The following is a 23,755-nucleotide window of genomic DNA, read 5'->3' as shown; positions in this document are numbered from 1 at the left end:
ATATAATAAATTTATACATGTCAATATATTCTGTTTAATTCCTAAACAAAGAGTTAGTCCGGAGAAGAAATAAACGCATAGTATTCCATAACAGTTGCGTAACTTGAGGGAATGGTATACGTAATGGATTTTGACAAGAGCTATGACCTTGTAAATAACAGGTAAACTTGTGTACTGTATAAACATGACTTATAGCTCTTGTCAAAATCCATTACAAAATCCACAAAGAAAATAATTCCTGCAGCTGGCTGTATACCACGTATCACAAAAAGAGGTTAATCTTTGTATATGGGTATATTTTATAAAAACCCTTAAAAGGGCTACATTAAAAACACGAACGTTTTCGGAACAACAGTTCCATCATCAGGTTAAAAATACAGGTTACCATGCCTGAGCCACCAAAATATTAGGGTAAAAACCCTTTAAAATATATAATGTTACCAAAGATTGTACATGATGTTGTTAATATTATTTGATGTTTAATATTTTAATTAAATTTTACTTCAGGTAACATACACCCATGCTCTAAGTGAGTTCCAGTGTCCGGAGAGTAAACCTCTTCAAACGGACTTCAGCTGGTAACTGCTGGGTTTAAGGGTTTTTATAAAATATACCCATATACAAAGATAAACCCCCTTTTTTTTTAAATCCATTACCTCTACGAATGCACATCAATCGAACTATTCAGAGCGGCAGCATCTGAGATCAGAATAGCCATGATGATTGCCAACCTCCGTCGCGGAGATGGCAAGTAAAGAAGAAGAAGTAAAACATAGTTTTCACAATGAATAAATTAATATTAGTGCAATTATTACAATATATTCTTTAATTTATCTATACTTAATTTAACATAAACACGGCATCTACATAAGAAAATATTTAAAATTGTATTTGTTGCCCCACTCTTTCATATTTTTGAAGTAGTTATATAGCGCTGATATGATAAGTTAACTTGTATAGAAATAACATGTGGCATAACTTTTGCCGAGACTAAAAAATCACAGTAAAAGATCCTTCTAAATCTTTACCTGCGTCTAGAATATTATTTGGTTTAGCCAGAGAACTAAGTACCAACACTTTGCTATCGAGGTCAATCACCACTTCAGATTATGTCGTAAAAAATGTGTTTATAATAAGTATTGAGTTTCCTTTCCTCATTTATTTTTTATTCCCTTATTTTTAGTCTTTAAGTATTTCGGCAGTGTGAATATTATTTTATATTTAATGAAAAAGAGCACCCACTAAAAGCAATGTTTGGTTGCATTTTAATAAACTTAATAAAAAATAATCTCGCTACAATTTTTCTCCAAAGTTTTAAAAACATTAAGAAATACTTCCAATAAAGGGATTTTATATGTAAATGCATCTTTACTTTTAAACTTTGAAGAAAACCATATCCTTTGTCCGTATATCACAGCATATCTATTGCTATATCTATCTATCTATTGCTATATATTGCTCTAACAGTTTGATTATGCATGATAGAAAATGACAAAAATTTGAAAACACGAATGGGCTAACCCACAAAGTTGTGGATTACACCAAAATTGTTCAGTACTTAAATAAGTAAAAGAATGCAAGAGTGGGCCAGGACCTGGTCCAGTTACCCTTCAGGACCTAAATTTTTTTCCCATCCTTTACTTTTTCAAAGCCTAGGTTATATCAGATTGTTTTTGTTTCAGAAAATGGTACGAACGTACATAAGAAAAACTCAGAAAGGTGCTGGCTCCTCATTACAATATTCCACGTTCTACACTGAAGCATCGGGTCAAAGGAACGCGTGGAACTGGACTGACTTCAAAAGAAGGTAACGGTGGTGGAGGAGTTCAGCCATATTTGTCGTCTCTTGAGGAAAAAAATTGCAGAATGCATAAAAATTATGGACAAAAATGGGTTTGGCCTATCCAGAGAGGAAGTATTAGACTTGTACAATTGTATATAAGACAGAATAATATCAAAAGTAGATTTAAAGATCAAAGACCAGGCCCTGATTGGTTTAGATTTGAAGTATTAACAAAAACTGTGGAAGAACTAAACCTTAAGGGGAAACCAGAACAGATATTTAATAGCGACGAGACGTCATTTTGCCATGACATTAGTAAAACAAAGGTCGTTGGTGCAATTGGTACAAAAAGCATACGGAAGACCAGTTCGTCTGGCCGAGAAAACACATCTGTTTTGTTGTGTTGTTCTGCTGACGGTCAAATAATACCTCTCCTCTGTGTATTTAAAGGTAAATACGTAATGGATAATTGGATTAATAAGAATACAACATCCCAAACTGTAGTTTCGACAAGGTCTCGAGGTTGAATGGAAACTACTTTGATTTTCAATTGGTTTAGAGATGTTTTTTTACCTAATATTACAAAGGAGAGACCAGTTTTATTAATTTATATGACCATGCTACCCATGTGTCCACAGATTAAATGAGGTTAGCACAAAAAAATGAAATTATTATTATGAAGTTACCTCCACACACGACACATTTACTACAACCACTAGATGTGTCAGTCTTTAGAGGTCTGAAAAATAGTTAGAACAAGGCACTCAGTAAGTGGCAGGGGGAAAATCCTCGCAAAAAAATTCCTAAAGAAATATTTGTATAAATGATAACCAAGCTAGCACATGAAATACCGTAATATTATTAACGGATTTAAAGCCACAGGAATTTATGATGCCGATAAACAAGGTCCTAACACAGATGCAATTTCTACATCAATATTCAAAAAAGATGATTTGCTCAGGTATAAAAATAATCTTCCCAATACCACTACAGTACACTTGGAAACCACTGTTTCTCTGAATGTCTAACACTCAGTAACTATCCTTTCTTCAACCACAGTACAATCAGAAGACAGTAGGCCTACATCTTCAGCAGCACTACAACCAGATGCGAGTCCTGTTATAGCCTCTGGAAATCAAGAAGACTACAATTATTCAATTGTAGGGCAACAAACATCCCATACTTCTTCAGATACGGTACAATCAGATGTCTCGAACGCTTTAATCCTAACAGAACAGCCAGAAACCTCTGTCTCTACCTTTGCAATGGTTGAAAGAACAGAAGCTAGTTCTGCAAACGAAGTTCAAGTACAAAAAGAAAGCCCTGTCTCGCCAATTGGACCTTCTTTCTAAAAAAGATAAAAGAAAACATAATTTAGAGAAGAAACGAAAAAGACTGGTCACTAACTGTGAAATTATCACCTGCAAAGAATACCTAATAAAAAAAGAACAGGAGGAAAAAGAAAAAATGAAAGAAATTGAAAAAAAAAATATATGAAAAGAAAGGCCATACCGAAAATTAAACGATACTTCTTCTTCTTAAAGTTCCATCTTCTATCAAAGGTTAGAAATCATCAGAAACCAAATAGATTTTACAACGATTAACAAAAGGTTTCGTAATGGAGTACAAAGTGCAAAAACCTATACAAGCGCAGATGCAGAAATACCTACAAATGTTACCATCAGAAGTAAAGAATGCCCTACAGAATGCAAAAAAAGGACAAGCACCGGGTCCTGATCAAATTCCAGTTGAACTGTTAAAAGCCTTAGATGACGATAATATAAAGAGACTCACCCGAATTCTCAACCACATATATGTAGAGGGCAACATCCCGGAGAAATGGCTTAAATCGATATTTTTACCTCTACCAAAAAACAACAATCTCAAATCATGTAATGACTATAGATTGATAAGCCTAATGTGCCACCCTTTAAAGATTCTCTTGAAAATTGTTCAAAACCGAATTTATAAGAAATGTGAGGAGCAGATAGATCAAACGCCGTTTGGCTTCAGAGGAGGCATGGGTACAAGAGGGACATTATTTGCGTTGACGGTACTCTTGCAGAAATGTCGGGAATATAACAAGAGTGCATATGTATGCTTCATAGACTTTAGGAAGGCCTTTGACCGAGTGCAGCATATGAAGTTAATAGATGAATTAAAAATCATCAATTTAGACAAAAAAGACATCGGGTTTATTAAGGCTATATACTAGAACCAGAAAGCAGTAGTAAAGGTGAACGATATAGAAACAAATAATATACCGATTGCGAGAGGGGTCAGGCAAGGATGCTTCCTGTCTCCGACGCTTTTCAACGTGTACTCACAGGTCATATTGAGAAAAGCATTATGGGAAAGAAAAGAGGGAATAAGAATTGGTGGAGAAATCGTAAACACCATGAGATTTGCAGATGACACTATAATTATGGCTGAGAGTATAGAAGAACTACAAACTTTACTATATGCAATAAATAGTGAATGCATTCAAATGGGACTTGACATCAACACAGATAAGACCAAATTTATGATAGAATCAAGGAGTCCAATAAATAATGAACAACTAACCCTTGGTGGACAGCAAATGAGAGAGTGACAAAATATAAATATCTGGGAGCTTACATCAACACAGAATTAGATCCAGACCAAGAGATCAGGGTACGAATAGAAATGGCAAGGGCAGCGTTCTTAAAATTTAAACAATTGTTCTGTGACAAAAATCTGAATACTGCGCTTAGATTGAGGTTTGTTAAATGTTACGTCTGATCCCAACTATTGTACGGAGTAGAAACATGGACGTTAAAAGCGCAAATAGCTAAGAAGCTTGAAGCCTTTGAACTTTGAATATATCGGAAAATGTTGAGAATTCCATGGACTGCCAGGGTCACCAATGAGGAAGTGATGAGAAGGATGGGTCGAGACAAAAAATTGTTGAGAACAATAAAAGTACGCAAGACTGCATACCTTGGACACATACTGAGGAATGATAAATATAGTCTTCTGCAGGTCATCATGCAAAGTAGAGTCGATGGCAAAAAGGGAATAGGTAGAAAGAGGAAGTCATGCCGGCGAAATATTCGAGACTGGACAAACATGACTGTCCACGTTGCAAAAGACAGAAAAACTTTGAGAAATGTGGTCGGTCGCCAACCTCCGTTAATGGGGACGGCATAGGAAGAAGAAGAAGTATGAAGAAGAGTATTTTCCAGGTTCAAATTTCATCATTGCAGAAATCTTTGAAGTCTTGGAAGTGGCCAGAGAAAGCAGATATTGGAAAATACGATTGGGATGGCGTTATTGGTGGTATTAAAGAATCAAAAGGTATTGCTAAAAGAGGGTTTTTTTATGTAAAAGAATTGCAGCATTTGTAGGACATTATATAAGATTATAAACGCTTCTTTACTAATCTTATTTTTCAATTTACAGTTTCTGTTTCATGAAGATATTTGTTTAGGAATATATTAAGATATTAGTTTTAACTTGTTTAGTTTTAATAAACTCTTTAAATGTAAGTTTATAAACTTTTTAATGTAATAGCATTACATTAAAACTTTTACACACAAGTTGTTAGTTGCAAACTGTGTATATATTATTTGCTATACGAGACGATCCCCTACATTGAGTCTGGTTTCAAATCCGCTCAATTTAAATTATTGTTTGAGGTTTCTTTGAAAATTGTAAAGATGTGCAATCAGGCTCAGATAGCCCACAATGATTTCTACCAAATCTTATGAGATTTTAGGCTGGCTGCTCCAATTACCCCCGTTAATTGAGGTAACTGGACCCACCGTGCGTACAATTTTATTATTTATTTTATTATTACTGTAATACTTTCAATCAAATTAAGGTTCCATACATTTAAATAGTATTAAATAAAGGTCATGTTTTTATACAAATAGTTTAAAATTTACTTATAATTCGATCATTAGGTAACTAAAAATCTGAGCCGAACGCAGATTTGTTGTAAAATCATGATCCAATTACCCCACCTTATCCTAAAAGTTAACATAGAAGTTATTATGCACCAGATTTGAGTTTAGGAATCCTTTATAACTATTACAAAGGAGAACATTTTTACTCACTAGAAATCAAAATGAAGACAACTAGACAAATACTTCTTAGATAATCTTTATTCCGGTGGGCGTCCAACAACCGAAGCAAAAAAAAACTTTTAGAATTCCTCTTCCTAATGTATAACTCCAATAATTATGGATTTTACACAAGCACCAGAACAATAAGATCCGGTATACATTCTGAAGAAGAGTTCACGAGGAAGATTAAGTATTTTTGTTACTTTGTGTTTTATTAAAGCTTATTTTCAACATTGATATTGTTTAATTGTATTATACTTTAGGTCTTATCCACATTCCTATCATAATTTTTAAGGGCACTCTGGTGCAATCCACAAAAAAAGCTATAACTTTTATTTATATATATATATATATATATATATATATATATATATATATATATATATATATATATACATCACGATCTTTTTTACTAGTTAATGATTTGTAAACATTTGAAAACCTTTTGACAACATATTTTTATTTTATAAAATTATAAATTATAAATTATAAATTATAAATAATATTTGGTTACTCAGAAGATCGAAGCGCAGTAAGTCGCTTAGTCAGCAATAACGTAAAAAGCAATTATTTTGATAAGACGGTCATAAAGTTTTAGCTTGTATTTCAGTCAATGAATGTAATAATCGATATTTTGTTCTAAAATTCTAAACAATAAATACTTATACACTGACAAGAAATTAAGAAGGGGCAAACTACGCCGTTTACTAATAAGAAAATCTAAATAATATCGGTTCACAACCGATTTGAAGTTTAAAGATTTATTTGAGATATATTTTTTCTATAAAATTAAAATAGGTAGACCACGTTTTTTAAAATAATTTGTTTAGATAATTAATGGCCAAATAACAAATGTAACGATTGTTAGTAAAAACATATATCTCCTTTCATACTGCCTATCCATAGATAGGCAATACCGATAAACTAGAGGCCTTCGAAATGTGGATATACAAAAGAATTTTGAAAATACCTTGTACAGACAAAGTAACAAATAGTGTACCTAGTTCTTCGAAGAATGAATAAAGAACGGGAGCTGTTGATAACCGTCAAGAGAAGAAAGTTGGAATATCTTGGTCATGTGATGAGATGGAAAAGTACCGATGGCTCCAGTTAATTATCCAAGGAAAGATTCAGGGCAAACGAAGCGTGGGGAGACGACGTATATCGTTGCTGCGCAATTTAAGAGACTGGTTCCAGTGCACATCTAACCAATTATTTAGAGCAACAGCTTCAAAGATACGAATAAACTCCGTAGCGGAGAGGGCACTTGAAGAAGAAGAAGATCCATAGATATATTCGATACACCAGTGTATTCTATTAGCAGACTATTTTAGCTTTATACTGTTAACTATCCCTTTTTGATATTTGGCCCGGATTTGAACAGTCGATTCACTAAACCATTCACAGTGAAGTATGTCCTTGTCTGTCTGTCTGTCTCACTGTAAATGATCGAATAATCATAATAACTCTAAACGCTAAACCAGCAAAATGCATATTATATAGGTATATATGTCAACATGCGAAGCGGCAGAAGATACAGTAGAAGAAACATACCACCTGATACATGAAACATCTCTAACATTCACAAAAAAGAACCAATGATGATAATAGGAGATTGGAATGCAAAAATAGGAAAAACTAAAATAGATAACCATTTGAAAGGAACGATAGGTGAACATGGCTTAAGCGAGCGAAATGAACGAAGTGAACGGCTCCTTCAATTTGCCATCGAAATGGATCTTAGTATAGTAAACACAATGTTTACATCATCCGCGTAGATTATCAACATGGTCTTCGCCTGGAGGACGATACAAGAATCAAATAAATTATATTCTTGTCACTAAACGATGGAGGAGCTTAATAATCAACCTAAAAACAAAACCAGATGCAGACTGTGGTTCCAACCACAAAATGTTACAAGCAGAATTTCACATTGTTACACAGTAAAACAATCACAAATAAAAGACAAAAATTGATTACAAAACACCCAAAAAAGTTTAGAGAAGCATTAGCAGAAGCTGACCTACCGGTGACTACCGGAGACCCTGACAAAACGTGGGAATATACAAAGAAATGTATCACTGAAGCCATCAACAATACTAATCCCAAAGACAAGACAGCTAGGAAAAAACATTGGATGACTGAAGAGACTCTTAAGCTTGCAAAAGACGAAAACTTAGAAACGGTACATCAAATTCAGAACAAAAAGAAATAGAGATATGCACCATAAATACAACTATAACACACTTGCGCAGAAGGGACAAAAATAATTATATTAACTAGAGAACTTTTCTCAAAAGTCAAGTATCTAGCGAGAGAATTCATACCGCAGACACAGGTCATGAAAGATAATAGTGGAAATACCATAACAAACCCAGACGGTATAGCAGAGGTGTGGAAACAATATTATTCTCTAACAACGATCCAGACCATAATACAGAAAAAAGAACCTCAAATATTGAAATCAGAAATTGAGGCGGCAATTAAAAAGCTAAAATTCAGAAAAGCGGAAGGAGAAGATGGAATAACAACTGAAACTCTCAACGAAATGGGAGAATTAGGGACGGAAGTAATGCTTAGAATTTGCAATGAGATCTGGAATATTGGAAAGTGGCCAAATGACTGGGGTAAACTCACGTTTATTCCCATATATAAAAAAGGTTCACCGACAGATTGTAGTAATTACCGTACAGTAGCATTGGTATCACACGCAAGCAAAGTACTTTTAACCATCATCGATGAAAGACTAAAATCAATTCTCTTACTTCAAATTCCCCCAAGAACAATGGTGATTTGTCCTAGGTAGAGAAACAAGAGAACATATTCTTAATATTCGTCAAATTATCGAAAAATCTCGAGAGTTTAACATAGAAACATATTGATGCTTTGTTGACTATTCCAAGGCCTTCGATGTCATAAACTGGGATAAAATGTTGCGTATACTTAGAGAAATGGGTACGCCAGAACACCTAATCTATTTATTACAAAAACTATATGTAAATAATACTGCTAATATAAGAGTTAATAAGGTGGTTTCGAAAAACTTCAAATTAAAATCTGGAGTTCGACAGGAATGCATAATATTCCCTATTCTATTAAATATATACATATTCAACCGAAATGTACACCAAATTTTGTAGATTTCCAGCAAGCATAATATGATTCGATAAAGAGAAGTAGACTATGGCTAGCATTGCTAGAAATGGGAATACCAAGAAAATTAGTGGAGTTAACTCAAATGTGCGGGAAATACTCATATGCACGCGTAAAGATAGGAAACATCGATGTCATTTAGTATAACATTAAGTTCAAGACAAGGAGACCCCTTATCACCGTTCCCATTCAATTTGGCCTTAGAATAAGCAATAAGTAAAATATGGTCTGAGCTGACAGGGAGAGTTGTGAATTGAGGATCAAAACTATTGTTGGCCTTTGCGGATGATCTATATGCAGTCGCTGATTCTACAAGAGACGTGAGAGAAGTGTTTTCACAAATCCAGGAGGAGTCAGGTAGTCCAAGTCTTAGAAGAAATGAAGAGAAGACGAAATACATGCTAGTAACCAAAAATCCAAGACCAAGAGTTAGACAGAATATAACTATCAATGACCACAACTTCGAAGTAGTAAAAGAGTTTAAATATCTGGGGACTGTAATCACATATGACAACCACATAGAAAAAGAGGTCTCGACATGGATAGGAATAGAGCATTACACTCTCTATTATCATTAAGATCTAAAGCTGCTAAAAAGAAAATCTAAATTAAGACTGTACAAGTTAATTATTTTCCCAGTTGTTACATATGGAAGTGAAACATGGACTCTACATCAGCGGGAAATACATAAGCTGTTGGTATTTGAAAGGAAGGTTTTTAGAATGATATTTGGATCTCAAAGAGATGAATTGACATGAGAGTGGAGAAGGCGCCGCAATTCTGAATTAGTGACTCTGTATGATACTGAAAACATCTTCAGACATATAAAAGCTAACCGGATAAGATGGGGAGGTCATGTGGTAAAATCAGAGGAAGACAGAGTGCGAAAGACAGTATTTTTTAAGAGACCAGACGGTAGAAGATCAGTAGGTCGTCCCAGAAAAAGATGGAAGGATGATGTTGAAGCCGATTTATCTATAATTGAGGTACAACAATGGGAAATAGAAGCGCAAGATCGTAGAGGATGGAGCGCGATAGGGGATGCGGCGAAGACTCACACCGAGTTGTAAAGCCAGTCAAGAAGAAGAACGTAATTTCGCTTATGATTGAACTATACAAACACATTACTGGAACAGTTAAAGTGATTGACACACTATCAAACCAATTCCATCCAGAACAAGATATCAGACAAGGATGTACACTGTCTCCACAGTGATTTAATATATATGGGGAGCATATTAGCAGAAGAGCGCTTGAAGGATGGGAAAAGGGCATCTCAATAAATGTGCGAAAAATAAACAATTTACGTCTTGCAGATGACACAAACGTTCTTGCAAATAGTCAAGAAGAGTTAATTGATCTCATACGATTGGTTGAAAACAAAAGTCAAATATTTGTTCTCCGGTTAAACACAAAGACAAAGATCATGATAGTGAGATAGTGGATAGACTACATAACAATCATCCACACATAACGATTGACCGGTTTGAGGCTGCGAGCTCATACTTATATCTGGGAACATTAACTACAAACACAGGGTCATTACAGAAAGAAGTAAAAAGGAATCTCAAATAAGTTAAAGAACTAAATAAATATAGTTCTCACAAACTATAAAAATGAGTTAGATCAACTGCTTAATATTCTCAATACTGACATATGGATATGAATCTTGACCCCTACGCCAAGCGGAAAGATAGATGCCACTGAAATTTTCTGTTGGAGTAGAATGTTATGAACACCGTTGACTGACCAACGGACAAATAAATCAATTTTAAATGAACTAAAGTACTTTGAATATTTGATGAGGGCAGACACAGAAAACATGGAAAGACTTATTATTCAAGGAAATTTAGAAGGCTGAAGATCACAAAGAAGAAGAGATAGAGGTCTTTGGAGACGGACAATACAAGAAATCACAATTACCACTACCTCCCACCGGGGGTAAGAACTGAAGAGAGATTTCCTCTGATTTCATTTTCAGAAATCGTTCCTAAAATACAAATTTGTATTTTGAGAATGAATTTTAGCTTAATATGCCACAAAAAATAGTTTCCGAACAATATTAAGAACTACAATGGCCATTTGGATCGCCAACCTTCGAAAGGAGACGGCGCCATGAGAAGAAGAAGAAGAAGAAGAATATTAACCTAATATAAAAACTAACCAATATTTTGTTAGGAATTTTCATAAATGTATTAGTACTTCGTGCCAATGGTTTTATTACGTCTAATAAGATCTTACAAACGCCATACTCAAGAATACAGAGAACTTAATAAATCAATTAGAAAAGAACTAAAACGCGACATACAAAAATGGAACGAGAACTTAATAGAGCGAGTCATTGAAAACAATAGAGGCTTCAAATGTCTAAGACCCGCACTGGGAGTTCAAAAAATCATCAAAATTAAAGACGCCAACAATAAGGAAGAGAAAGACAAATATAAAATAACAAATATTGTCGAAGACTTCTACACATCCTTGTACAGCTCGCAAGGCCAGCCTAATAAAACAACAAAGGAGAACGTCAAAAGAAAAATAAAAAATGTGGGATCAGAAGTACTACCAAATATAAAGGGATTCGAAATAGAAAGAGCTTTAAAAGAGCTAAAAAATAAAGCTCCAGGACACGACGGTGTAATTGCCGAGCTCTTTAAAACAAGCAAGACATTAACAATCCCTGTACTAACAGAGCTATTTAATAGATGTCTCCATAATAGCAAGATCCCTAAAGACTGGAACGAGAGTCTAGTAATACTCTTACACAAAAAAGGGGACAAATGCGATCTACACAATTATAGACCTATATCGTTGCTCAGTCAAGTATACAAACTATGAGAATTATTAACGACCGGTTAACCTACAAAATGGACAATTACCAACCGGTTGAACAGGTTGGCTTCCGCAAAGGATATAGTACATCAGACCATCTGCTGACAATGAGAACATTGATAGAGAAGGCAAATGAATACCAACTACCCGTATTTCTTGCCTTCGTCGACTATGACAAGGCGTTTGATAGTATCGAGATGTGGGCCATAGAACAAGCTATTAATAATTGTAGAATAGATTCGAGATATAGGCAACTAATACATAATATATATGAAAATGCAACTATGATAGTACAACTAGACGAAAATACAAATCCCATCCCCATTAAGAGAGGTGTGAGACAAGGAGACGTAATATCGCCAAAACTTTTCAACCTAACCCTAGAAGACGTCTTCAAAACTACAAATTGGTCAACCTATGGTATTAACGTTAATGGCAACAAGTTAAACCACCTCAGATTCGCTGACGACATAGTGATTATAGTGAGCATATTCGAGGAACTGCAAATTATGATGGGGGAACTAGCAGCCAGCTCCCAATACGTCGGCCTAAAAATGAATATGAAAAAAACAAAAATAATGACAAACACAGATGACCCCAGACGTATAACTATAAATGGCAGTGGGATAGAACAAATCCAGGAATATATCTACCTAGGCCAAATCATGAGACTTGACAAAGAGAACCAAAGTGCGGAAATTACTAGAAGAGCAAGACTAGCATGGACAGGATTTGGAAAACTTAGTTGGATACTTAAGAACCGCAAAATACCCCAATACTTGAGGAGCAACGTTCAACCAATGCATCCTTCCTATCATAACACATGGATGTCAAACCTGGACCCTAACCAAGGCAAACATGAATAAACTAGCCACAACAGAAAGAACAATGGAAAGAGCAATGTTAGGTATACGATTGTCAGATAAAAAGAGGAACGACTGGGTAAGATCCAAAACAAAAGTCGAGGACATAGCAACAAAAATTGCCAAAATTAAATGGAGCTTCGCGGGCCACACTGCTAGACAAAACACCAACGTTGGAATACTACAATACAACATTGGAGACCTTACGAAAGTAAACGACCAAGAGGAAGACCACAGATGAGATGGGTTGATGATATTAAAAGAATAGCCGGAAGAAATTGGAAATATGTTGCTCAGGATAGAGACCGATGGAAGGAGTTGGGAGAGGCCTATGTCCAAACATGGACGACAGAAGGCTAAGAAGAAGAAGAATAATAATATTTTGGACAGTTTGCAACCAAGGAGAACCCATACTGTTGAAAATTGGTTTGAGTGGTGCATCGGCATGTATGTACTGGCTTAACAAGTCGGATTTTCAGTTTCCAATTTAAGTGAGCCATCACCGTGCTTCGGAATGCACGTAAAGCCGTCGATCCTGGCTGCATAAGTAGTCGTTAACATTAACAACATGAGCCAAAAGGTTACAAGGAATGAAAGATGTACAATAAGTCAATTGACTGCAGTTCGACCGGTTATAAAAAAAGACTTCGGAAAAAAAATAAATAAATAATAACTAACAATAAGCTCGAGGGTAACCTTTCAATACTTTCAGCTGCATAATGTAAACATGGCTGATACCTCCAATACTGAGGCCAAGTAAATCTGAACTGACAATTTTATTTACCAACTACTGAAATTAACATTTACAGGTTATGTTATACCAATTTACAATTTTATTATTTCCAAAAACAAAAACAAATTCCAAAAACAAATATCTATAAATACTTTTAACTTCTATGCAAATTCATTGTGGATTATTCTCATATATAATTAATTAAATATATAAATGATATTCCTTCTATTATAAATATATCTACCATCATTCAGCAAAAGAACTGATTTAAACTTTAATATACAGTTGAATGTAGATGAAGGTGAGTGCAAAATGTTACTACCCCAAAGTGATTTGAAAATTACAAATGATATCCAAGATTCAGAAATGGAATCATTTTTGTAATTTTCGAATCATTTATTAAAATCATTTTGGGGTAGTAAGTAGCATACTGCACTAATCTTAATCTACATTCAATTGTATATTAAAGTTTATATACATATTTGTTTCTAATTTGAGTAAAAGTGAATATTATTTGTATTGCTGTTAGTTATATCAAGTTCTTAATGACTATTTATATTTTTTAGATAATAATTTTGTAGTAGATTGTTAATAAATAAAAGAGAGCTGATATAATTTAAAAGTAAGTAGCGTTATTTATCATCATCATTTTGGCTTTACAACAATGTGTGGGTCCTAGCCTCCTTAAGAATTTCTATTTACTCCCTATCTTGTTTTGTTCATCCACATTACATGCCCTTTCCATCTCAGACGTCCTAACTTAATATGTTTTATGACATCTGGTTCCTGGTATATTCTATAACGTTCAGAGTTGTGAGTCTTCTCTACACTCCATTGTCATTCACTGTCCCATAGAGTCGCCTTAGTACTTTTCTTTTGAAAACAACCTACCATGTCTTCATCATTTTTGTATTTCTCGATATAATTGTGGATAGTAATGGTAATGGTAATCCATAAGATTGCCATTTTGAAATGGAACTGGCAGGATACATAAGAAGAATTGAAGACAACTATTGGACGAAGCAAATTATTCAATTGAAACAAACTCTCAGTATCTAAAAACAAATATATTCAACCAGTGTGTACATGTTCTCAGATACAACCCCAAACTATCAGATAAAAAAATATACCCAAGCCCAAAGCTAGTTGTAGTACTATTTTACAAGAATGTTTTTTCATTAAACCAGATTGGAGTTCCTACTTCTCATATAATACTCTCTGATAACAGTATCACATTTTACAATGTTTTAAAATTTGGTAATAACAATAACCTAGAAAATCTAAAAATTTAGGGACATAAAACATTGAGGTAAACCCCAAAATTGGGTATACTGTGCATATTAACCAAAGTGGCTGGTTAAAAGGCAAATGAGATTTATGATTTATAACTTCTTGATTCGCCAGGGTTATTCTAGATATATCCCATATCAAATGAATAAAGCAGTAGATTTTAAACTTTGGTATAAATAACACTACTTACTTTTAAATTGTATTACCTCTCTTTTCTTTATTAACAATCTACTACACAATTAATATCCAAAAGATATAACTAAGCATTGAGAACTTGATATAACTAACAGCATATACAAATCATATTCATTTTTACTCAAATTAGAAACGATTATGTATATAAATATAAACTTTAATATACAATTTAACATAGATTAAGATGAGTGCAGTATGCTACTACCCCAAAATCATTTTTTAAGTGATTTGAAAATTCCAAATGATATCAAAGATTTAGAAATTCAAATAAGTACATATTTATAATTAAATGAAATTCTACAAACCTTAAAAACTATAGATTTAATTTATTTTTACTCCTATTTCTTAACAACCTTAAGCACAGTGTGAGAAATATAAAATAAAATTCATAAAAAGAATATATATTAACAGCATAAAATCAACAATGATATATATTCAGATAGTAGAGCTTCAGCTTTTATCTTCTTGCTGTCAGCAATCAATAATGGTTCAATAGGTACAGGAGTAGTATAATAATAACAAATAATATAAACATGTTCAAAAACTTACCCTTATTCTTAGATTTTTCCTTTGTAGAATCTCTTTTATTCTTGGATTTTTTCTCTCTAAAATCTATTAATACAGATTGCATGTTAACTATTTTAATAAAGAATAAGATTAGTGTTTTAATATCACTATTCACTTATGACTACTATTATTGCCAGTACAGTAAATCTTGAATAAAGTGAGGGGAACACCATAACCACATCACACGCACTTAGCTTTTATATCATATTATATCAACAAATAATAGAGACATGTACTAAAACTTACTTTCATGATCAGATGTTTGCTTTTTCTCTATATCTATATAATTGATTTGTATGAGTTCCATCTTATGTATTTTAAAAATAAATAAGAATTATTGTGTTTCAATATTGCCAGTACATACGCTAATCAAAGCAAAGACAGACAGAGAATCTTGAATCTTGAATAAAGTGAGGGAAACACACATTATGACACCACCTGACAAGTGGTGTGCCGATAGAGCTGCGCGTGGTGAGACATAGAACTATTAAAATTTATGGTACCAAATTCAAGATATATGTTCTGAATAATGTATCTATACTCATTTTAAATAGCAAATTTCCTCTATCATGAGATATATTATAGTCTGTGAAAATATGATATACATGTAATTTTATGTATATATATATATTAGTATTAATCTTAGCTTTAGGTTTAATTGTACTTACTCATCGCGGAAATGTTTAGAATTGTTGATAGATGGCGCTATTAGTCTTGCGTAACACTGTGTGATATGACACTTTTGTGCTAATACTTTACGGTGCGTCGTGTGTCGTGTGTACATATGTTACGAGCAAAGCCCGAAATTGAACAATCCTAACATTGTACAGAAATTATTGTCCACTTCTAGCATTGTACCCCCAAACTGTACAATGTCCGAAATAATCAAAATAATTGTCGAAACGCTTATCGGTTCGAATCGATTATTATTGACAAGCGAAACACCAAATCAAAAATCGAATCGAAGAAGAAATTGTTCTACAATAGAGATATTGTTAGTATGTTAGTGAAACATTTCAAAGCTTCAAGAGATAGATAGATACATCACTATAATATAGTGAAGATGTTTGTAAAACATCTTAAATTTTCAAGAGATACCTATGTATGATAATTTAATTCTACGAATTCAGAAGTGAAAAACGCTGATTAATTATGGATTTATAACCTCAATTGATGTTTGTTTGTCATTAATAACAAATGGGGAATAATTGTAAAAATCGATATGAATCGATATTTGATATATTATCTCAAACTGACGCATGGCTACTTATTGAAATTCGAACATTGTACAGCAATTCTTTTATACAAAGTCCGACGATTATATATATTTCGGAGATTGTACAGTAAAGGGGTACAATGCTAGAAGTGAACAAGATTTTCCGTACAATGCTAGGATTGTTCAATTTCGGACATTGCTCGTAACACATACACCGCGACAATAAAGTGTCATGACACAGACACAGTAACAGCAAAGAATATAGACGCTTAAGCGTCTATATTCTTTGGTACCAGTGTTGTAACACCCCGATTGTTTCCGGCCCGAGCAATGCAATTCATCGCAATAGTGCGATTTGATACAAGATACAACAAAAAGAGACAGAACAGAACAAGAAGGTTGTGTCTTAAAGTTTTCGAATCTCACCGAAACGACAGTGTCTTTCAACTGCGTTGACTATTTTGTATTTTACCTGGTTGCCACGTTTTATATGTTTTTACAGTGTCTACAGATAATTTCAAATCTTAAAAAATAAATTTGAATATATTTCTGTTTATGCAGATAAAATAATTAATAAAGAAAAAAACTGTACCTATTATAAAAAAAAAACAAATAAATAAAATTTCAAATCTAGGTCCAAACAACAAAACAAATAACAAAAAATTTGAAATTAAAATTGTTATTGTTTAAATTATGTTTAAATATTGTTTAAATTTGTTATAGTTTAAATAATTATAGTTAACTTAAAAATCAGTGGAGAGATATTAAACACTAAAGAAACAATAAAGATACCTACCTACATAAAAAAATCTAAATTTAGGTTAACGCAACAAAACAAAAATTTTAAAGTAAAAAAATATACACCTACTTATTCTTTATTGTTTAAGTTATAACTTAAAAAAATCACTTGAGAGATTTTATCCGTCTTTAATCTCTCTCGCTTTTCATTGACTATCTGTCCGGCTTTAGAAAATATCCTTTCACACGGGACATATGTAGCAATAATACAAAGCCTTCATAATTTGGTATAATTTTGGATAAATGTTCTTCCTTTGGTGCCACCACAATAGAGGATCCTGGGATATATCGGAGCTATCTTTTTTCGGTAAAATGGGCTCTTCTAAATATTTGTCTACTTCAACAATGGCTGACGCTGTTAGGTTGCTTGGTTGTTGGTACTGTTGAACTTCCTTGTCAAAATCTTTCCATAAATTTTGAAGTAGATCTTCGATATACGGTATATTTTGAATTCGGTGTTCAATATTTTCCTCTTCGTTTTCTTTTTGTGTGGGTAATTTTGTGTTAGCTACCTTGCTGTACAAATTCTCTACTGCTTTGCGATATTGTCTTTCGTCTATAAAACCAAATTTTTTAAATCTGGGGTCCAAGATTGTTGCTTGAGCTATTAAAGTATGTTCCTCTATATCTGAAAATCTTTGTTTTAGTTCAAATTGCAGCTTTTTATCATATTTTGAACCTGAGGCATCTAATATGTAAGCAACTGAAAATATTTTTTAATACAGAAGAAAATCGACAGTTTTTTGTGCCAATCATTGGTAAATGCTGGTCCGACAAATTATAGAGTTGCCGGATATACAACTAAACTTTTTTGAAATCCACAAGGAAACTAAGTTTCCGTAGCTGGCTGTATACTATGTATCACAAAAAATTTATTTAAAATCCTTTATAAAAGGTATATAATTAAAACACAAAATCGGGCTACTTCACAATCACAAAACGTTTTCGGAATCTATATTCCATCATCAGTGTATCCTAAAAGTATATAACCACTTTAATTAAAGAAAAACGTGAAATTTAAAATTTGACCAAGGATAATACAAAATGTGGTTAATACTTACTAGGTGTACGTGTTTTGAGCCACTAAATATTTGGGTAAAAACCCGTTAAATGTTATTAATTTAAATTTAGGTTACATTATTCCATCGTATATGTTATGATGTTAAAGTTACAAGTGGAATTGATGACATGACAACGTAAGACTCTACAGGAGGTTGCTGGTCCTGAGACAAAGTGTCTACGAGGACTTGTTGATAGCAAGATAGCAACTGATTGACTTCATTCAATTCACGTTTTGTGATTGTGATGTAGCCCTATTGGGTGTTTTAATTATATACCTTTTATAAAGGATTTTAAATAAATTTTTTAAACTTTTTTGCTCTACACATCTCATTTATTTAATTTTAAGAACACTTAATTTGTGTATTTTAAGAACTTTTTATATAAACATGTATGTATTTTATTATCATTTAAAAAGGTAATTTGTTGTCAATTCGCATATTGCTATTTATTTCTATTTATTTATGTAAATCATAAAATAAAAATATTTCTACCGTAAGTCTCATTTTAATTATTCTCTTTTTAATTTTACTAATCCGCAATTTTGCGATCTATTTATAGCTGGTGCTTCGAGATTTATATCTATTTTTTATCTACTAAATTTAGGAAGGTGAGAATATAGTTTTACAAAAAATGTTTGCTTTTAAATCATTGAACCAGCTACCTCATCATTTCCCCTACATTTATGTTGTTCGTCAATTTGGTTTCCTATATTGCTACGACGTCCATTTCGTATCGGTTGATTAATTCGTCCAAAATGTTTCCATTTGTTTTTACACCGCCTGGATTCCAAGAGCCTATCTTCAAGTATCCCCTTTTTTCGTACCTTAGTTCAGTGCTATCTTTATCCCTCCTATCGCTTCATACACAACTTTGGTGACTATTTCTCTCACCATGTGGGCAGTCCATCTTGTTATTCTTTGGAAAATAGGTGTTGCTGGTGTTTTTGTTACATGAGCATTACTGTCTTCCTTATTGCTTTCATTTGGTTTTTGCCTTTGCTGGCCATTTTTCCTTTCTTATTTCTTCGTCTTGTGTTTCTGTGTCGATGACTCTTTGCTTCTTTTTGTCCTATTTTGATTTTAAAGGTACTAAAAAGTCATCTTTTTTTTATTTAATAACAGCACTGGCGTACTTTTCATTGTTAAAAATTTCGAAATCAATCAACTCAAGATAATCATCTTCACTTGGAAGTTTATCAAATTTATTTGAATTAGTTTTTAAGGTACTTTACTTACCTCCATTTTCCTTGATTGAATCCTCTTTGACTGGTTCAGCTCTTGTTTAGCACTTTTCCTCACTCTAAAAGTATATTTACACAAAATTTTCAATTTTATTTATTTTATACTTATCACAACTTCTTTTATTTTTATCAAAAGTATCATTATCATCAGTGGCATTACAGCTCGTTATGAGCCAAAGCCTTCTTCAGAACAATTTTCTATTCGCCCCTGTCTCTGGCAACTCTTCTCCATGCTTTAACTCCGATGGATTTTAGATCATCCTCTATGTTATCTTGTTACCTAAATTTTGGTCTTCCTCTGGCTCGTCTTCCCACTGGTCCTCTTCGGTCGAAAATTTTTCTGATCGTTGCATCTTCATCTCGCCTAATTACATGTCCTACCCATCGAAGGCGTGCTAATTTAATATATTTTACAACGTCAGGTTTCCCAAAACTTCTATATAACTCAAAGTTGTAGAGCCTACGCCACAAACCCTGTTCTTGGATTCCTCCATATATTTTTCTTAGAATTTTTCTCTCGAAACGTTTAAGCAATTCTTGGTCGTTCTGTGTAAGTGACCACGTTTCAGACCCGTATGTTAACACTGGCCTTATTAGTGTTTTATATATGGTAACTTTAATTTTTCTGAGTAGTTTTGGGGCCATATGTTTCCTCAAGCCATAATAGCACTTATTGGCAAGCAGTATTCTTCTTTTAATTTCTTCGCTGACATTGTTGTCTTTGGTCAGCAGCGAGCCCAGGTAGACAAAGGTGTCCACACCTTCCAGTTCCAGATCATCAATTAATAGTCTAGGTATCTGGTTGCCTGATCTATTACAATACATATACTTGGTTTTCTGTGCGTTTATTTTTAATCCCATTCTAAGTGCAGACGCCCTTAGTGATCGAAATGCTTCGATCAGAGATTCTGTGGACCTAGCAATAATGTATATGTCATCTGCATATTCGACCACTTGTACATATTTATTAAAGATGGTGCCATTTGTATTAATATGGCACTCTCGAATTACTTTTTCTAGTGCAAGGTTAAATAAGAGACACGACAGTCCATCTTCCTGTCTCAGTTCATTTTTACAATGGAAGGGTCTGGAAAAGTCGTTTTGGATTCTGACTACACTCTCTACGCCTGTGAGTGTAAGTTCCGTTAGTTGAACAAGATGAAGCGGCATTTGAAATTCCGCCATAGCCTGTAGAAGTTTTTGTCTGTTGACTCAGTCGTATGCGGCTTTGAAATCCACGAATATGTGGTGGGTGTCGACTCCGAACTCAAGCGTTTTCTCAAGAATCTGCCTGACTGTGAAGATTTGATCCGTTGTTGATTTATTGGGTCGGAAACCGCACTGGTAGTTCCCAACTATTTGTTCAGCATAGGGGATCAATCTTCTGTACAATACGTTGGACAATACTTTATATGCCACGTTAAGTAGGGTGATGCCCCTATAATTATCACACACCATCATATCTCCCTTTTTGTGAAGAGGGTGCATTACACCTAATTTTCAGTCCGCGGGCGTTTCCTTCCGTTGCCAGATTTTGGTTACTAATTTATACATGAAAAACTTGGTAGAAGTGACCCACATATAAACACCGATAAGGGTCGGAGATTCGACGTTTTGACAGGGAAGGAGATAAACAGCGAAATAACAAGAAAACTCCAAGGAAAATATTGTAAGAATGGACAGCGACGAATACTCTACAGATGAAGGGAAAAAAAGAAAAGGAGAAAATATAGATTTTTTTGTAAACAACAAGAACTCCTACAAAACGCCAAACAGTTGAATCTGAGAAATTAGACCAGTTATTAATAATGATGAAAGAAATGAACACAATTCAAAAAGATATGAAGCAAGAACAGAAAGAAATAAAAACTGAAATAAGAGAAATTAAAGACCAACAAAACAAAACAAACGAAGCTCTACTAAAACTGACAGTAGGAAACGAACAATTAAAAAAAGAAAATCAGGATACAAGAAAAGAGAGTTCAGAAATAAGGATAGAGTTACAAGAAATGAAAAAAGCAGTCGAAATAATCGAAAAAAAATAGAAGAAAAAACAACATTGTAATGAATGGTCTAAAAATGAATACAAATGAACCAAGCAGCCTAAACGAAAGAATAAAAGGACTTTTTAATAAAAATCTTCAAATTGATATTACACCTACAACAGTAAAAAAAATAGGCGAGAATACATGCGTAATAGAACTAAGAAGTGAAGAGGAAAAACACGAGATCGTGGCAAAAAAATATAAACTAAAAAACGTCGTAGGAGAGAAAGTATTCATCAATGATGACTTGACTAGAGAAGAGAAAGAAAAGTAGAAACACCTAAGAAATTTTGCAAAAAACGAAAAAGAGAAAGGCAAAGACGTCAAAATTGGTTACAACAAGGTGTTGGTAAACCACGAAGAATGGAGATGAAACAAAATAAGAAAGGAACTGGAAAAACATCCAAATACCTAGAAAACTACACCCACAAGAGGAATATTGATAATGACCAAAGCAACGGAAAGGATCTGACAATGACGACCAGGGCGACGAATAGGAATAACGATAGGAAAAAGCACGATGCAAAGGTAAACAAGGATGAAAATGGGAAGAAGATGAAAGATATAACGCAGAAAAAAGGAGAGATAAAAATGGGAACATGGAACGTAAGAAGCATCAATGGAAAAGAGGTAGAACTTGTAGAAGAAATGATCAGACAAAAAATAGAAATATTAGGAATAACGGAAACGAAAATGAAAGGAAGGGGTTTTAAGAAGATACATAAAGGATATTGGTTATTTTGGGTAGGAGCTGATGCAAAGGAGAGAGCAAAAGAAGGCGTAGGGATAATAATTGCACGGAATAGACTACAATACGTTATACAAGAAACATAAATGTTAACCAGAGAATATTATCGCTGAAAATGAAACTGATAGACGAGGAAATATGGACAATAATAACAGCCTACGGAGTAAATGAAGATGCAAAAAAGGAAGAGAAGGATAAATTTTTCGAGGAGCTCCAAACGCAAATTGACAATGGAGAAGAAAATATAATTGTAATTGGACATCTAAACGGGTCGGAAATAATAACAATGGAATTGAGAAATGCATGGGAAAAGAAGGAGAAGAAATACTAAACAAAAATTATGAAAGAATAATAGAAATATGTATGGAGAATTAACTTGTTATAACAAATACAAAATTTAAACATAAAAAAGTACACAAATACACGAGAGTACAAGAAAGCAGAAATGAAAAATCAATCATAGATTACTTTTTGGTAAGTAGCAACAAATAAAATGGCTTCGTTATGGACGCAATAGCGACATCTGATAGAAAAAGCGGTAAGATAGTTTCGAAACAAATTCAGATTTCTGCTTAAATCTGAACCTTCTAAAAATGCAAGGTATAACAGACGTTGATAAAGATGTTAATAGAGACATGGGGAATCTAAAATTTGCATTCCACGACATGTCTATCAACTAAGCAGAAATCCTTAACGAATTTGTTTCTTGTACTCATACAGAGTAGATCCGAATAAAATGAAAAAGACAGCAAAGATTTGATTTCACGTACAAAGCGTCTATGTATCTGTTGATACGTATTTCGACTTAATAAGTCTCATCAGAACAGTTATTCATAGGCGTTCTCAACGTGAAAAATAATCTTCTCTGTCTTTTAAGAAGCAATAATAAAATGGCTTCGTTATGGACGCAATAGCGACATCTGATAGAAAAATCGGTAAGATAGTTTCGAAACAAATTCAGATTTCTGCTTTAATCTGAACCTTCTAAAAATGCAAGGTATAACAGACGTTGATAAAAATGTTAATAGAAATCAAACAAGTTATTATCCAGAATTAGAAAATCTATTTATCCCTTTAATTAAGTTACAAAATAAAATACAAGAACATATGTATCAAATTAATCCACCTTTGAAGGAAGAAAAGAG

The 23,755-nt window shown here is 33.5% G+C and overlaps 1 protein-coding gene and 1 pseudogene across 2 annotated transcripts in view; one reads left to right on the top strand and one right to left on the bottom strand.

The window, feature by feature from the left end:
* LOC140452216 (uncharacterized) overlaps nucleotides 1-5,564 on the top strand; it is a 37,835-nt pseudogene extending 32,271 nt beyond the window's left edge.
* Nucleotides 1-16,404, bottom strand: part of LOC140452015 (uncharacterized) — a 58,162-nt gene extending 41,758 nt beyond the window's left edge. The window contains exons 1-2 of one of the 2 annotated variants that reach the window (XM_072546029.1): nucleotides 16,170-16,404; nucleotides 15,484-15,546 (exon numbers count right to left, since the gene is read on the bottom strand). In XM_072546029.1, the coding sequence (XP_072402130.1) occupies nucleotides 15,484-15,546; nucleotides 16,170-16,173 (67 nt within the window). In that variant the 5' untranslated portion in view covers nucleotides 16,174-16,404. Of the gene's footprint in view, nucleotides 1-15,483; nucleotides 15,547-15,747; nucleotides 15,907-16,169 lie in introns of those variants that run through there. The other variant, XM_072546028.1, reaches the window with a different exon arrangement.
* Nucleotides 16,405-23,755: the final 7,351 nt, after the last annotated feature.

The sequence above is a fragment of the Diabrotica undecimpunctata genome, chromosome 10 (genome assembly GCF_040954645.1).
Source record: "Diabrotica undecimpunctata isolate CICGRU chromosome 10, icDiaUnde3, whole genome shotgun sequence".
Classification (NCBI taxonomy): domain Eukaryota; kingdom Metazoa; phylum Arthropoda; class Insecta; order Coleoptera; family Chrysomelidae; genus Diabrotica; species Diabrotica undecimpunctata.
The sequence above is the reverse complement of the archived record's forward strand: the minus strand, read 5'-3'. Positions and strand labels throughout refer to the sequence as shown.